At 44.2% G+C, this 15,511-nt stretch overlaps 1 protein-coding gene across 13 annotated transcripts in view; it reads right to left on the bottom strand.

Annotated features, from left to right (window-relative positions):
• Positions 1-1,595: 1,595 nt before the first annotated feature.
• osgin2 (oxidative stress induced growth inhibitor family member 2) overlaps positions 1,596-15,511 on the bottom strand; it is an 80,687-nt gene continuing 66,771 nt past the window's right edge. For 12 of the 13 annotated variants that reach the window (XM_072467972.1, XM_072467968.1, XM_072467966.1 and 9 more), the window contains 3 exons: positions 13,512-13,703; positions 10,162-10,253; positions 1,596-5,590 (listed from right to left, as the gene is read on the bottom strand). In XM_072467972.1, the coding sequence (XP_072324073.1) occupies positions 4,564-5,590; positions 10,162-10,253; positions 13,512-13,703 (1,311 nt within the window). In that variant the 3' untranslated portion in view covers positions 1,596-4,563. The remainder of the gene's footprint in view (positions 5,591-10,161; positions 10,254-13,511; positions 13,704-15,511) is intronic. The other variant, XM_072467978.1, reaches the window with a different exon arrangement.

The following is a 15,511-nucleotide window of genomic DNA, read 5'->3' as shown; positions in this document are numbered from 1 at the left end:
CCTCCTCCCCGGCACGGACCCCAACCTCCTCCCCGGCACGGACCCCCCATCCCCCTCCCCGCACGGACCCCCCCCCAACCTCCTCCCCGGCATGCACCCCCCCCAACCTCCTCCCCGGCACGGACCCCCCCAACCTCCTCCCCGGCACAGACCCCCCTCCCGGCACTCCCCCGGAGCCCAGCCCACTCTAACCACCCCCCCCCCCCCCCCCCCCCCCCGCCGCACACACACTCACACATCCCGAGACACACCTCTCCTCACACATTCAGACTGCGGCCACGCCATCGCCTGCCCAGAGCCAACCCCCCAGGCCGTCACTCACCTCCACGCTGGTCGGCGTGAACCTGGAGCACAGGGTCACGCCGATGAAAAGGAGGTTTAATTTACGTCGACGTGAACGGTCATCACGTCGACGGGACTTCGGCCCATCCGGAAGGGAGAATATCGGCAGGCCGAAAATCGGCTGCCTTGCGCAGACCCGTGCCATTCTCCGACGGCAGCGGCGCCATTAACGCCCCGCCGACTTTTCTCCCTTCAGAGACTTCGGCAACCGGAGGGGGCGGGATTCACGGCGGCCAACGGCCATTCTCCGACCCTCTGGGGGATCGGAGAATGACGCCCAAGATTCGGTACATTTTGCGCAACACAACTGTGGAAGAAACAACAAAAGATTTCACATTACAGAAACTGTGGAAGCCATCATTGTAGGATTGCTTGATTCAATTCAGAATATCCAAGAACATGAGTCTATTTTGCCCTTACCGGGATGAGCTGGAAATCTCCCAGGCAGTCATTAGGCAGGTCATTATACTCGTATATATGCAACCTGATATTCTTCAACAACTTCATTACTTGCAAATGTGTGGATGAGAAGACTGGCAAGAGACAGTCTATTGGTTGGGTATGAACAATTACATGGAAGTCTTTGTCAAGAAGTACGAGGCACGTCAAGAGCATCTCCCAAGTCAGCACAAGAAGTACTGATTCCACATGTAGTTCCTACCCGTCATTAGTCCAAAATTTAATTTAACATTGACTTCATCGTCATCATCCACGATTTTGCTACGAAGTCCATTATTTGACAATTGCATAATATATAAAACACCTTTGCGCAGACTCAAAGTGCTATTTTCAGTTTATTTGATGCACCTTGAAATATCATCATGGTAACAATCTAATTTACTGGGGTTATGTGTGATATTAGAATATCGATCAAACTGCCTGTTCTCATTACCCTAGATCTAACTGAAGGAACTGAAGGGGCAGCATGGTGGCGCAGTGCTTAGCACTGCTGCCTCACAACGCCAGGACCCAGGTTCAATTCCAGCCTTGGGCGAATGTGTGGAGTTTGCAGTCCCCTCTGTGTGGATTTCCTCTGGGTGCTCTGGTTTCCTCCCAAGTCCAAAGAGGGGGGCTGGCGAACCATGTACATATGTTTTGGGCGTGTCCGAGGTTGAGGGGGTTTTGGAAGGGAATGTTGGACGTGATTTCAAAGATTGTCGGGGTAGAGGAAGCTCCGAGTCTGGAGGCGGCAATATTTGGAGTGGCAGAGGATCCGGGAGTGCAGAGGGGAAAGAGACCGACATCTTAAATCATTTTTAAAAAAATAATCTTTATTGTCACAAGTAGGCTTACATTAACACTGCAATGAAGTTACTGTGAACAGCTCCGAGGCGCCACATTCCGGTGCCTGTTCGGGTACATGCAGGGAGAATTCAGAATGTCCAAATTACCTAACAGCACATCTTTCAGGACTTGTGGGAGGAAACCAGAGCACCAGGAGGAAACCCACGCAGACACAGGGAGAACATGCAGACTCCACACAGACAGTGACCCAAGTCGGGAATTGAACCTGAGACCCTAGCACTGTGAAGCAACAGTGCTACCATGCCGCCCATTGGTCATTACCTCCGATTGCCCGGAGACGGATTTTGTTGTGTTGGTGGGGTTCAGAGCCATCGAAGGTGTGGGTGAGCGATTTGGCAAAGTTCCTGGGCTGGATTCTCCACTGGCGGGATGCTCCATTTTGCTGGCAGCCCAGGGTTTCCCGACAGCTTGGGCAGCCCCACAATGGCAAACCCCATTGACCCGGCAGGCATAACGGAGCATCCCGCTGGTGGGATGAAACGGAAATGTGGCGTGGCGGGACGGAGAATCCAGCCCCCTACATTTGGAAAAAATTAAGTTTGCCATTCAAGGGGTGGAGGAGGGGTTCACCTTGAGGTGGAAGCTGTTTAACGAGTATTGATTCGTCAGAAAAGGGAGGCAGGTACCATGGTGGCAGCGAGATGAGTGGAGCTGTTGTTGGGGGGTATGGTGGGGGGGATTTGTGTTACCTGTTGCCGTGGTTGGCTTTTGTATTTTAGTGATTGTGTATATATTTAAAATGCCTTCAATAAAAAATTTTATAAAGATATGCAGGTTATTTGGATTGGCCATGCAAAATTGTCCCTTAGTGTCCAAAGGTTAGGCGGTGTTACAGGGCTGGGAATGTATGTGGGCCTAGGTAAGGTGCTCCTTCAGAGGGTCGGTGCATATTCGATGGGCCGAACGGCCTCCTTATGCTTTGTAGGGATTCTATGAATTCCAATTCTCAATGTAGACAGATCCAGCCCCTTAATTGGAAACATTTTTATTTAACAAAACCTCCAGACAAGGTTACCATTACAAGCTTTGCGTGTACTAGCAGATTATCTGTGTGTGCTTTAAAGACTTCTAGATTTATCAGTTCTATACATTTATGTAATTGTAACTACAGATGAACATGTATTGTAAGTAATTATACTTCTTTGGAAGTGGGGAGACGTATCTTTAACAAGAAAAGGGGTTGTTATATTACTTTAAAGGATAGCAGCACAACATCACGAGAAGGGAAGTGTGTCATGTGATCCAGCCTTTTACTTTGGTCTGTGAGCACACACAGCTCGGCTGCTGAGATCTTCAGGTTTTCTACCTTTGCGTAGCTGTTCTTATGTGCCTAGTCTAAATAAGTGAACCCATAATGCCCAATCCCTATGAATGATTGGTGCTCTCATCTTTATGAAAACATAATCATTCCTGGGCAGGAATAATGATCCTTTTGTGTACCTTCTTGGGAAACCTTTCACAGCCGTTGAAAATGAAAGTTTTCGCTCTGCTTACCAAAATAAGCTACTGCGAGACTTTAAATCTTGCATCTGCATTCAACTTTCCAACACCCAAATGGTGAGCTCCTAATGAGTTGCATTTTTGATGTCAGTGAATTGATTGCTTTTATTATATTAATTTTGCTCACCTTGAAACTCTGGGGCTCAGCCCACTTCTGTGTAGGCAAGTACAAATCGTGCTCAGCCATTTTTCTGCTTGGGATTTTGCTTAAGTTGACAATCTAGGTTCAAGTTCCTTGACAGGTTGGTGTATGGAACAGGACAACTCAAGAAACTGAAAAGGGCTGAAGATTCCTTCAAAAGCAGCAAAATTGTCCTCAACCAAAAAAGAAAAAGCACGTTCAGAAACACACACTTTGTCACCTTTATAAATAAAATAATATTCAGGATTTAACCAAATGTCACAAATGATTTTCTTTCTAAAAAAAGTGTTTATAAATCCGCAGAATTGATTTTCCAACTTTGGACTTCCATCAGAAACCCTCTTCCAGTAACAGTATGTATCAGAAATGTTAATGTGCAGTGTGCATGAATTCCAAACTATTCAAACAAATAAAATATAGAGCATAGATCAGAATTTCTGTTACACAATGTTGGTGGGTGAGGTTCCCTTGGTAAAATTGCAAAGTTGAAAAATTACCTCGAAGAGCTTTAATATGAGCAAAGGCACTGCTTTTCATCTCCTTGCTGGCACAGTGGTGTCACTTATGGTGACATCGCTCTGCGATATTCTTGCAATGTCCAGCTCCGTTTTAAATATTCTAATATAAATATTCTAAATTGTCAGCACAATTTCTCATCAGATGAAGGAATGTATATGTAATCAGAGAAGCATAACATTTGAAGATCTTAAGATGCTTTAGGAACATTTCCTAAACCGCATAATTGTTATTGAAAATGCTAATTAATTATTGAAATGCTCACATCTTATTAATGTCTAATGGGGATAATATACATAGAAACATTTTATCACTGAAAATAATAGGCCATCCAATGAAGTGGAGGAAGAAAATAGATGGGCAGAAGGTCAAAACATCAAGTAATTCTGACATGAGATTTTAATTTTGCAATTATTTTTATGTGCACATTTCTTTTCACAGATTAATTGTATTTTGATATGCAGTTCTAATAATGGATTATTCTGAATGGACTTGTCCATGCCCCATTGGTTGTTTGCAAAGTTCATTGCCATTTGTTGCAGAAAGAAATGTGCGCATTTTTAATTTTTGCAAAGTGCCAGTGTTACTACTGAGTACACATTGACTAGTAACTGAACTATTTCCTCCACTCCATTATCACAGTGTGATCAGGATCTTCACTGACTTATCTGTAGCTTGAAACCATTATTAAGGACTGAAGTTGGTGACTTTTAGATGTAATTAGAACAGTCAAAATTCATCATTAATCCTGAGATTCTTTACCCTTCATCGCTTCGTATTTCAGAAATTAACTGTCCCTTTTTCTTCAAGCGTTTCACTAAACACCTTGTGATGCCCAAAGCTCCACCTTTAAGAAAGCGGACAAAATTGTCCCCAATTAGTGGGCCCATACCAAAGAAGCTAGCCTCTTTCGTACACTCAAATGTAAAGGGATCAATTTCAATAGGATTTTGCTTACACGAGATAGGCTTACTTGGATCTATTCCTAAGTACTTCCCATGCTCTTTAAGAAAGGATAAATTAGGGTAAGTACCTATCAGCACCAAGGCCATTGAAATATTTACGGCAATGTTCTCTCCTGAGGCACTCTGAAGAATGCATTTCATATCTGGCTGGAAAGAAACAATGCAGCTTTCAGGGAAGCTGGTGTAGTTAGGGTGTGATGTGGCATGGGACTGCTTGCACATCTTGCGATAAACCTTGTGATATTCTGGATAAAGCTTCTTAGGAAGCTGTTTGAAGATCAAGCCCGGATCAGTGACATTTCTTCGGAATGTATGAATAACAGGGATTTTGTGGTGGTAGGCACACAATACCGCATCTGCTGCAGTCAGCCCTGCACCAACAATGAGAACAGGATCTGATAACTGGTTGACTTTGCAGCTTTTGATGGCAGACTCAAAGGCTGAGATGCTGTGAAATACAAACGGCAAGTCTTCGCCCTCAACCCCTAACCTTGCAGGTAAATCGTAGGTGCCAGTGGCTAAGACAACATTCTCAGTGAAAAGGCAAAAAGGTACATGTGATCCATCTCCAATTCTCTGATATCCTCTGACTTCCCAAAGCCTGTGAGCTGGTTCATTTTCAGTAGCAGGCAGCTGTTGTGTGGTAACATCCTTTTTGACACTCTTTTTGTCCTTTACATTCTCTTGATCTTGCTGCCACTTTGAGACAGAAGTGACCCAAGTGTTGTTAACAAAGTTTTTCTGAAGACCCATAACCTTAACATAGTCTTTATAATATGAAGCTATTTCTTCCGGAGTTGCTCTGTCATTCATTAGGTTTCTGTAGAAAAAATATACTTGTGGTAAATACATACGATTAACCAGGTCGCCTCACCATTAATGTTCGTAGTTGCTTTTTTAACAGTCTAAAAACTGTTACAAGTAATTCATAAAGGATTATTGTGGTTCAAATCTTTAATACACATGTTGCATTTGAACAAAGTTCATTATGTGGATCCCATGTATTTGATTGTTTACTGGAGCCAAATGTTACATGGAATTCAGCCTTATTTAGAAGTGGTTCACTAAGCACTAAGTACAAAATCCAACCAAACATTCTTAACTAAATAATAACGTGGATGGTTAGATTAACAATATTTATTCAAAACATTGTGGGTAAAACAAAGCATGAGATCAAACATACTTGGTCATATTTTAATTATCCTCAACCTTTTCAAAGGATTTCCTGAAATGAATAGAACAATATTAAAAATCTCCAATGGTAAGAACACTCATGATTAGGTAAATAATTATTGCTCCATTTACTCATTGACATAAGTTGATCCAGTGTTTATTTGCCCAGTATCTCCCTGTATTTTACACAGCTGTGTTGCTTACTTTCAGCTTGTTCAGTGTTTTAGCCATTGGGTTTATGCTGTGCATCACGTAGGCTTTGTATTTTGCATCGATCAAAGATCCAGATCATCTTAGCTGAGTAGGACCCAACCCACTCCTTGTTGCGGGTTCTGTATTTCCCAAATAATGTTTCTGATGTTTCATAGATGATTGAGCTTAATGACTTGCAAGCTTCATCAACACCAGCATCAGTCTTTCCCAGTAAACCTTTAATGGGTAGCAATTGTTCTATCAACAGATCAAAGTGCCGGTATTTGGCATCATTGTGCGAGGGATGGTGATGCATGGTGGGTCATCTTGATTGGAACTGTGAAACGATTGGGGTGCACTTTCGCTCTGCTGTTGACAAGACAGTGGCTGCTGTCACCATCTGTAGTATGTGCAAGTGTGGAGAACACACAGATTGAGCTTCTTGTGATGAACAGACCAATGTCCAGACCTTCAGTGATGCCATGATGCTTTGTGGCAAGGTCTGCCTGGAAGAAGGGGTTGGTGGTGCAAAGTTCATTCAGCGTGCAAATATCAACAAGGTGTTGTCCATTATCATTGACCTTGTTGACTCCATGATGACTGAGGCGTAGCAGCCATGAGTCACTGTCTACCCCAATATGTGTGTTGAAGTAGGAGGATAGACAGCCTCTTTCCATTTGGAATGTTCCTCAGACCGTCATCTAAGTAGTCATAGAAATACTCTTTGTCTGATAGTTATCCTTAGAAAAGAGAAAAAGAGCAGCACTGCTGCTTCATGTGCTGAAGACCCGGGCGCAATCCTGGGTTACTGTCCGTGTGGAGTTTGCACATTCTCACCGTGTCTGCATGGGTCTCACCCCCACAATCCAAAGATGTGCAGTGTAGGTGGATTGGCCATGCTAAATTGGCCCTTAATTGGAAAAAAAATGTAAATGACAAAAGAGAAAATTCAGAGGAGATTTGACAGAATTGTTCAAAATCACAGGGGAGTCTAGATAGATGTTCCCATTAGAGGAAGAGTTGAGAACTAGAGGATACTGATTTAAGATGACTGGTAAAAGAATCCATGGTGATATGAGGAAGCAAATGGTTAGGACCTGGAATGCACTGTCTGAGGATCTGATGGAGGCAAATTCAATTGTAGCTTTCAAAAGCGACCTCGATAAGCACCTAAAGAGAAAGCAATATGAAGGGAAAGGTGGGGGAGAGAACCGGGAAAAGGCTAGGGAGTGGGAATAGCTACATTGCTCCTGTAGCGAGCCTGGCAGAGACTCAAAGAACTGAATGGTCTCCCTTTGTGCTGTATGCATTCTATGATTCTAAATCATCGATGACATTTTTTTTCCTTTGGACCCACGGCGAAGAATCACTGAAACGACTACACAATGACATTAATAAGTTCCATCCAACCATCAGACTCACCATGGACTACTCTCCAAAATCAGTTGCATTCTTGGACACACTCGTCTCCATCAAGGACGGTCACCTCAGCACTTCGCTTTACCGCAAACCCACGGATAACCTCACGATGCTCCACTTCTCCAGCTTCCACTCTAAACACATTAAAGAAGCCATCCCCTATGGACAAGCTCTCCGTATACACAGGATCTGCTCAGACGAGGAGGAGCGTAACAGACATCTACAGACGTTGAAAGATGCCCTTGTACGAACGGGATATGGCACTCGACTCATCGATCGACGGTTCCAACGCTCCACAGCGAAAAACCGCACCGACCTCTTCAGAAGACAAACATGGGACACAACCGACAGAATACCTTTCCTCGTCCAGTACTTCCCCGGAGCGGAGAAACTACGTCATTTTCTTCACAGCCTTCAACACGTCATTGATGACGATGAACATCTTGCCAAGGTCATCCCCACACCCCCACTACCAGGTCTTCAGAACAGTGACCACGACACCACACAACCCTGCCATGGCAATCTCTGCAAGACGTGCCAGATCATCGACATGGATACCACTATTACACATGAGAACACCACCCACCAGGTACGCGGTACATACTCGTGCTACTCGGCCAACGTTGTCTACCTCATACGCTGCAGGAAAGGATGTCCCGAAGCATGGTACATTGGCGAGACCATGCAGGCGCCGCGACAACGAATGAACGGACATCGCGCAACAATCACCAGGCAGGAATGTTCCCTTCCAGTCAGGGAACACTTCAGCAGTCAAGGGCATTCAGCCTCTGATCTCCGGGTAAGCGTTCTCCAAGGCGGCCTTCAGGACGCGCGACAACGCAGAATCGCAGAGCAGAAACTTATAGCCAAGTTCCGCACACATGAGTGCGGCCTCAACCGGGACCTGGGATTCATGTTGCATTACATTCATCCCCCACCATCTGGCCTGCAAAATCCTACCAACTGTCCTGGCTTGATACAATTCACACCTCTTTAACCTGGGGTTACCCCATCTCTGGATCTGTAAAGATTTAATCACCTGCTAATGGTCGTATTCCAAGCATTGTTTGGCATCTTTGAATTTGTCTATAAATATGTTTCTGGAACATACCTCTTCATTCACCTGAGGAAGGAGCAGCGCTCCGAAAGCTAGTGACAACGAAACAAACCTGTTGGACTTTAACCAGTCCAACGCCGGCATCTCCACATCATGATTCTAAATGAAATGGAAGCGCCAAGTTAGCATACTTCCCACCTCCAATATAACTGGCCAGGATGGGTTGTGAATCGCGAATCCTGCCCAAAAGACAGGGCAAATGATTTTTGTCCCCCAAAATCTCCACCCTCCAGGAATGTCAGAGTGTCTGCGGCATCAGAAGAATATAATCATAGAATGGTTACTGCACAGAAGCCACAGCCTGTCAAGCCTGTCCTGGCTCTCTGCACAAACTATTCAGGAGTCTCAAGAGAGTTCCACTCCTTTACTGATTCTTTGTAGCTGTGCATTTTTTTCCCTTCAGGAACTTATCCAATGCCCTCATGATTGAATCTGCCTCCACCACAATTTTGGGCAGTACACTTAAGTTTGTATCCCCATATCACCTTTGGTTCTTTTGCCGAACACTTTAACCCTCTGTCTTCTTTTTCTCTGCCCTTTGGGTTCCCCAGTGGGAACAGTTTTCCTCTATGCATGCCAGCTGTATGGGGAAGAATTTGCTGTTCCTGTGTCTAAGGCCACTAGATTACAATTAAGCCGATAAAATAATAGGTTAGGCTCCATAATAGGTATATTCAGTTTCACACTCAAATTTTCTGCATTTACTATGCTCAGGGGGTTTAGCATGTGTAGGCCTGGGAAAACTGGCTCCATAGGAATTGATTTTAATGGATTGCTCTACCCCTCTGCTGAACAGAACCATCGCAAGCACTTATCCAGGCCCAGGTGTGCCAGCATTTCCTATCCTTGTCTTTAACACAGTGGGAGAGGGAAGGCACAGAATATCAGAAAGTACTCGAAAGATTCAGCAGGTCTGGCAGCAGCTGCGGTGAAAGAAACAGTGCTAATGTTTTGAGTCCAACAAGACTCATCTTCGGAACCTGAAGAAATTATGTTGGACTTCAAACGTTAACTCTGTTTCTCTCTCCACATATTCTGGCAGGCCAACTGAGAATTTTGAGCACTTTCTGTTTTTATTTGTTTACCCAAGCTAGCTGGCTGTTCCGATGTACAATTGTCCAACTCTTATAGAATATTTTCAGGCACTGGCTTTTCTACTGATGACATCGACCATCAGGAAAATATATCAATGCGTAAATGTATTCTAATTTAATGTTTGCCCCTTTCAAAATAAAATGTATGTTCCACCAGACTTTAAACAATTTAGGTCAAAAGTAGCTCTTTTTTTGTATTAATATGTTTGAAGAGAAGAAACATGCAGAAGTCAATTCTTAGAATTTAGATTCCAAAAGAATCTTTCAACTAACTGCACATTTCAAGACAACAGTTAACAGCTGACAAAGCCTATAAAGCATACAGAATTATCTTTAGCAATAAATATATTGAAGAGATTTACTTGGCGATTCTAGAGATTTTACTAATCCAGATACCTCCATTTACTGTTGGTCCAATCTTTCAATTTCAATCCAGGTAACTCCATCCAGTTGTCCAAGCTAATCGTTAGCATGGATCCTTTCATGACCTAAAAACATGTAAGAGATTATTTTTATTGGAGAGACCACGTGAAGAGCTGGCCAGACCAAATTGCACTAATGTTGAAAAGAAAAAGATCTCAGAAATTATGAAAACAGTCAGCAAATGGTGACAAGCTTTGGGCTTTGAAACCTGAAGGTTGGAGAAGGAAAGGAGTTACACTGAAAGACTGGAGAACCTGGGGATGAATGAATTATGGGCAGGAGGCCATCTTGTGAATCTCGTTGAAGAAAATATAGAGAGGAACAACAATGTGTGGATTGTGAGCGAGGTGTAGGAGTAATATTGAAATGTTGTCAGACTTGACCCAAGTTAAGAGTTATGAGGGGAATTAAGTATCTCGCATCAAAGAGATTTAAAATTGGAAGATATTTTAGCAGTGAAGGATACGCTGAAGTTCTTTTTTGAGTTGCCTAGATAATACAGCCAAAAATATTGACAGGTGGAGAAAGACTACAAGTGGACCCATTAAAGGTAGGAAGTGGTCGCTGTCGATTAGAGATACAACAAAACAGAAGGAAACCAGAGGACCAATATTCTGCATCCCTTCTGGCATGAGCCCATCATAAATCCAAAGGGAATACAACAGAATGAACATTAGGCTGGATGCCTTGAGACCTGGCTTTCTCAGCACTTTCCATGATTGGATCAGACCCGTTGTGTCTCCCAAATATAACCTGTCACATCAGAGATGTGGCTGTGGGAAAGGCATGAAAAGTCAGTTTGTGTGACTCACACAGAGGTTTCGCCATGGCCTATACCCCAAAGACTTCAGAACTACTTGGCAAATTCTCAGTTACCCTATAATAGGGCTGATGAACATGCTGGAAGCAACTTTCCTACAGTCCACATTAATATTCCTGGCCTCTCCTCTCCAGCAGATTCCCAAGATATCTCCATAGTGGTGCAACCACATACTCTTTAGCCTTTATAATGAGCCGGTGATCGTGCTCATTTCAGTAGGATCAACACCAGAGTTAATCAATGGATTGTTCCCAGCGCTTAAACTAGGAGAAAAGGGCGACACGGTAGCACAGTGGTTAGCACTGCTGCTTCACAGCGCCAGGGACTCAGGTTCGATTCCCAGCTTGGGTCACTGTCTGTGCGGAGTCTGCACATTCTCCCTTTGTCTGCGTGGGTTTCCTCCAGGTGCTCCAGTTTCCTCCCACAAGTCTCAAAAGACGTGCTTGTTAGGTGAATTGGACATTCTGAATTCTCCCTGTGTACCCGAACAGGTGCCGGAGTGTGGTGACTAGGGGCTTTTCACAGTAACTTCATTGCAGTGTTAATGTAAGCCGACTTGTGACAATAAAGATTATTATCATAAGGCCTGTAGAGTTTTAAAACACAAATTTAAATAACCCGTAGTAAAAAGAAAAGCTGCAATTATTCAGAGTTTTCTCTACAAGGCTATTAATACAGATAAATGATGTACTCTGTATGAGTAATTCCAAGCATGTACACATCATATAGCAAAGTATGCTCAAGATTGCTGAACTAGTGGATCATAAATCAGTGACGGTCCATAATGTACTCCATGCGGCTTTTGCCAAAAATAAATATGCATTTGGATATATTGTCCAGGCATTCAAATGTAAAACTAGAAATATAATAATAATCTTTATTGTCACAAATAGGCTTACATTAACACTGCAATGAAGTTACTGTGAAAAGCCCCTAGTCGCCACATTATGGCGCCTGTTCGGGTACACAGAGGGAGAATTCAGAATGTCCAAATTATCTAACAGCGTGGGACACACACACACACACACACACACACAACACACCACACACACACACACACAACACACGGAAATGAAACCTTTATTCTTCCACTTGTTGCTTTTGTCAATTAAGATTTGATTACTCAATGTTCTTCTTGCTTTCTGATAAACTCTACTCTCATTAACCAACACTGGCTGCCTGACACCCAGTTTATTCAATTTAAAATTCTGTTCCCTATCTTGGAATTTAACCAGTTTTCCGTATCAGTTTTCCCTATCTTTATATTAACCTCGAGAGGCGGCATGGTGGCGCAATGGTTAGCACTATTGTCTACAGCGATGAGGACCTGGGTTCAATCCCGGCCCTGGGTCACTGTCAGTTTGCACACTCTCCCCATGTTTAAGTGGGTTTCACCCCACATGCCAAAGATGCCTGTTAGATGGATTGGCCACGATAAATTACCCCTTAGTTGGAAACAAATAATTGGGTACTCTAAATTTAAAAAATATATATATTAACTTCCAGGATTGGAACACACTGCTTTTTTTCTAAACTTTCTGGATTTCTGTGCAGCTCTCTCTTCATCTGTCCCAAGGGTCGGTAGTGTAATGGAAATATCACTAGACTAATAATCCAAAGGCTCCATCAATGCTCTGGGTACACGGGTGCAAATCCCACTGTGGCAGCAGGTGAAATTTAAATATGGAATTGGGTGGCATGGTGGTAGTGGTTAGCACTGCTACCTCATAGCGCCAGGAACCCGGATTCAATTCCGGCCTTGAGTGACCCAGTCTGTGTGGAGTTTGCACGTTCTCCCCGTGTCTGCATGGATTTCCTCTAGGTGCTCCAGTTTCCTCCCACAGTCCAAAGACATGCAGGTTAGATGGGGTTACAGAGATAGGGCGGGGTAGTGGGCCTAGATAGGGGGTGCTCTTTCAGAGGGTTAATGCACTGTAGGAATTCTATCACTGATGACTGATCTTTTAATTCCCCTCTGGGATCCTGTTCCAAAACCCTACCTGCTCTCCACCAGTGTGCTTGTTGTGTGAAGTTCTATGCCGAGAGTGCTCATTTATAAAATCTACCCTTATGTGGAGGGCAGCACGGTAGCATAGTGGTAAGCACTGTTGCTTTACAGCGCCTGGATCCAGGTTCGATTCCTGGCTTGGGTCGCTGTCTGTGCGGAGTCTGCACGTTCTCGTTGTGTCTGCGTGGGTTTCCTCTGGGTGCTCCGGTTTCCTCCCACAAGTCCCGAAAGACGTGCTGTCAGGTGAATTAGACATTCTAAATTCTACCTCTGTGTGCCCGAACAGGCACCGGAATGTGGCAACTAGGGGCTTTTCATAGTAACTTCATTGCAGTGTTAATGTGAGCCTACTTGTAACAATAAAGATTATTATATCTCATATTCCCACTGTAACCTAAGTAATTATCTTCCACTCTCAATATGTAATTTTAGCATATCTAATTATCATTGAATATACTATACAATGTTACATTTCATATGAAATAAGGTACTAACATGCCATGCACCACCTGGTGGGCCCCTTCCCAGCACCAAATGAGGAATGCTCTTGTGTTTTTCTAACTTCCAGTCTAGGACTGATGGGTAATCAAATCTAATGTCTGCATCAGGGTGATGAAGGGTGTCAAAGAGAAGTGCCACAGGGTTGGATGACCTGCCTTCAAGACCTTCAGTTAAGTATTCCAGATCCTGTAAAAAAGAAAGGTACATTGATCATTCCTATATAGTTGAGGAGAGAGAACCATTGACGTCAGCTAACATAGCAGCCAGGAAGGAAAGTTGAAGATCATCAGTTTAATACAAATAAAGTCAAGGAATTGAGAGGTAGGCCTTGCTGACAGGGTGAGCTTGGGCAGAAAGGAAAGAAAATAGAGACAGATGCAAATTCAGGGCTAGAGCAAGGAAGCACCTTAGAGGAAATTAGGTCCAGTGGGCTAGGGCAATTGGGGGAAGCAGCTGATCAGATGGTTTCAATCTTAGTAACAAAGAAGTCCATAAGCTCAGCACACACTGTTGGATGTGAAGGTAGATAATGCAGGGGAGGGTGGTTTATGAAGGCAGTTAGTGTTGATGAAGCTGAGTATTATCTTTATCTCCTTTGATGATCTTTTATTGTGGCCTGTTTTAGTAATGGAGAGCAGAAGCTGTCTCACCTGATCTGCAATGGTTAAACCAGTTGTTTGTCAAAGACCATCAAATAGGCCTCCCTTGACTTAAGGGGTAAAGATGAATGGGTTAATTTGCGGTCTTGGGACGCCTGAAGCTCATTTCCCGTTGGGACGGAGCATCGGTAAATCGGGACCGGAGACTGGCTTTGGCGGCCGCAAATCAAAAAGTGATGTCCGACCACCCCTGCTGGGAACGCCTGCATGCCAGTGTAAGCATGTATATGAATGGAAATGGGTCTTAATGGGTCTCTTTTAATGTGCTCAGCACCCAAATCTCCAGCTGTCCGCGATTCTCGGCCCCTGGACTGGGATTCTTCCAGGTCTCACCAAACATGAGCCTGACGTGGTGGTTCTCGTGATGGACCAAGCGGGTAATCCCTTAAGGGAGTTGCCCTCCCAAGTCAATCCAAGGGCCATCTTACCCCTCACAATGTGCCACACCCCCCCCCCCCACCCCCTCTCCCAGAGACCCCCATTTAGGGAGACCCCCCAGGACCCCTCTAACTGAAGGAACCCCTCACAGCGACCCCCTAACTGTAGGCATGCCCACAGAGACCCCCAAACAAAATGAACCCCCCACAGTGACCCTCTAACTAAAGGAACCCCCACAGTGACCCCCATGACTAAAGGATCGCCTACCCACTCCCTCCCAAAGACACGCCCCAGAAAAAGAGACACCTGTCTGGAAGCTAGAGAGCAGTCCAGACAGAGGCAGTGAAAACAATACAGCTCTAATACTTACCTGGAAGCTCCACGTGTTCATTCCTGGAAGGGAAACAGCTGTGACCTGTGTTACAACTCCTCAGATTCATTAGCTACAAGCCTTGGCCGCAGCAAAATACTTTTCACTGTACTTCGGTACATGTGACAATAAATACCAATATCATTCATTAATTTTTAATAGTGGGCTGTGATTGACAGCTTTCACAAAACAGGTGCAGCCTTGATTCATTCATCTCTCTTCATGGATGAGTGACTCTTAAGTGCTGAAATCCCAATGTTTTCAAACATCAACCACATCAAAGAGAGGTAAGTACATTCATAGACATAGAATTTACAGTGCATAAGGAGGCCATTTGGCCTATCGAGTCTGCACCAGCCCTTACAAAGAGCACCCACTCAAGCCCACGTATCTATACTATCCCCGTAACCCAGTAGCCCCCACTTAACCTTTTTGGACACTTAAGGGCAATTTAGCATGGCCAATCCACCTAACCCACACATCTTTGGACTGTGGGAGGAAACCGGAGTACCTGGAGGAAACTCATGCAGACACGGGGAGAACGTACAGACTCTGCACAGACAGTGACCCAAGCCGGGAATTGAACC

This window comes from Scyliorhinus torazame, chromosome 11 (assembly GCF_047496885.1).
Source record: "Scyliorhinus torazame isolate Kashiwa2021f chromosome 11, sScyTor2.1, whole genome shotgun sequence".
Lineage (NCBI taxonomy): Eukaryota > Metazoa > Chordata > Chondrichthyes > Carcharhiniformes > Scyliorhinidae > Scyliorhinus > Scyliorhinus torazame.
The sequence above is the reverse complement of the archived record's forward strand: the minus strand, read 5'-3'. Positions and strand labels throughout refer to the sequence as shown.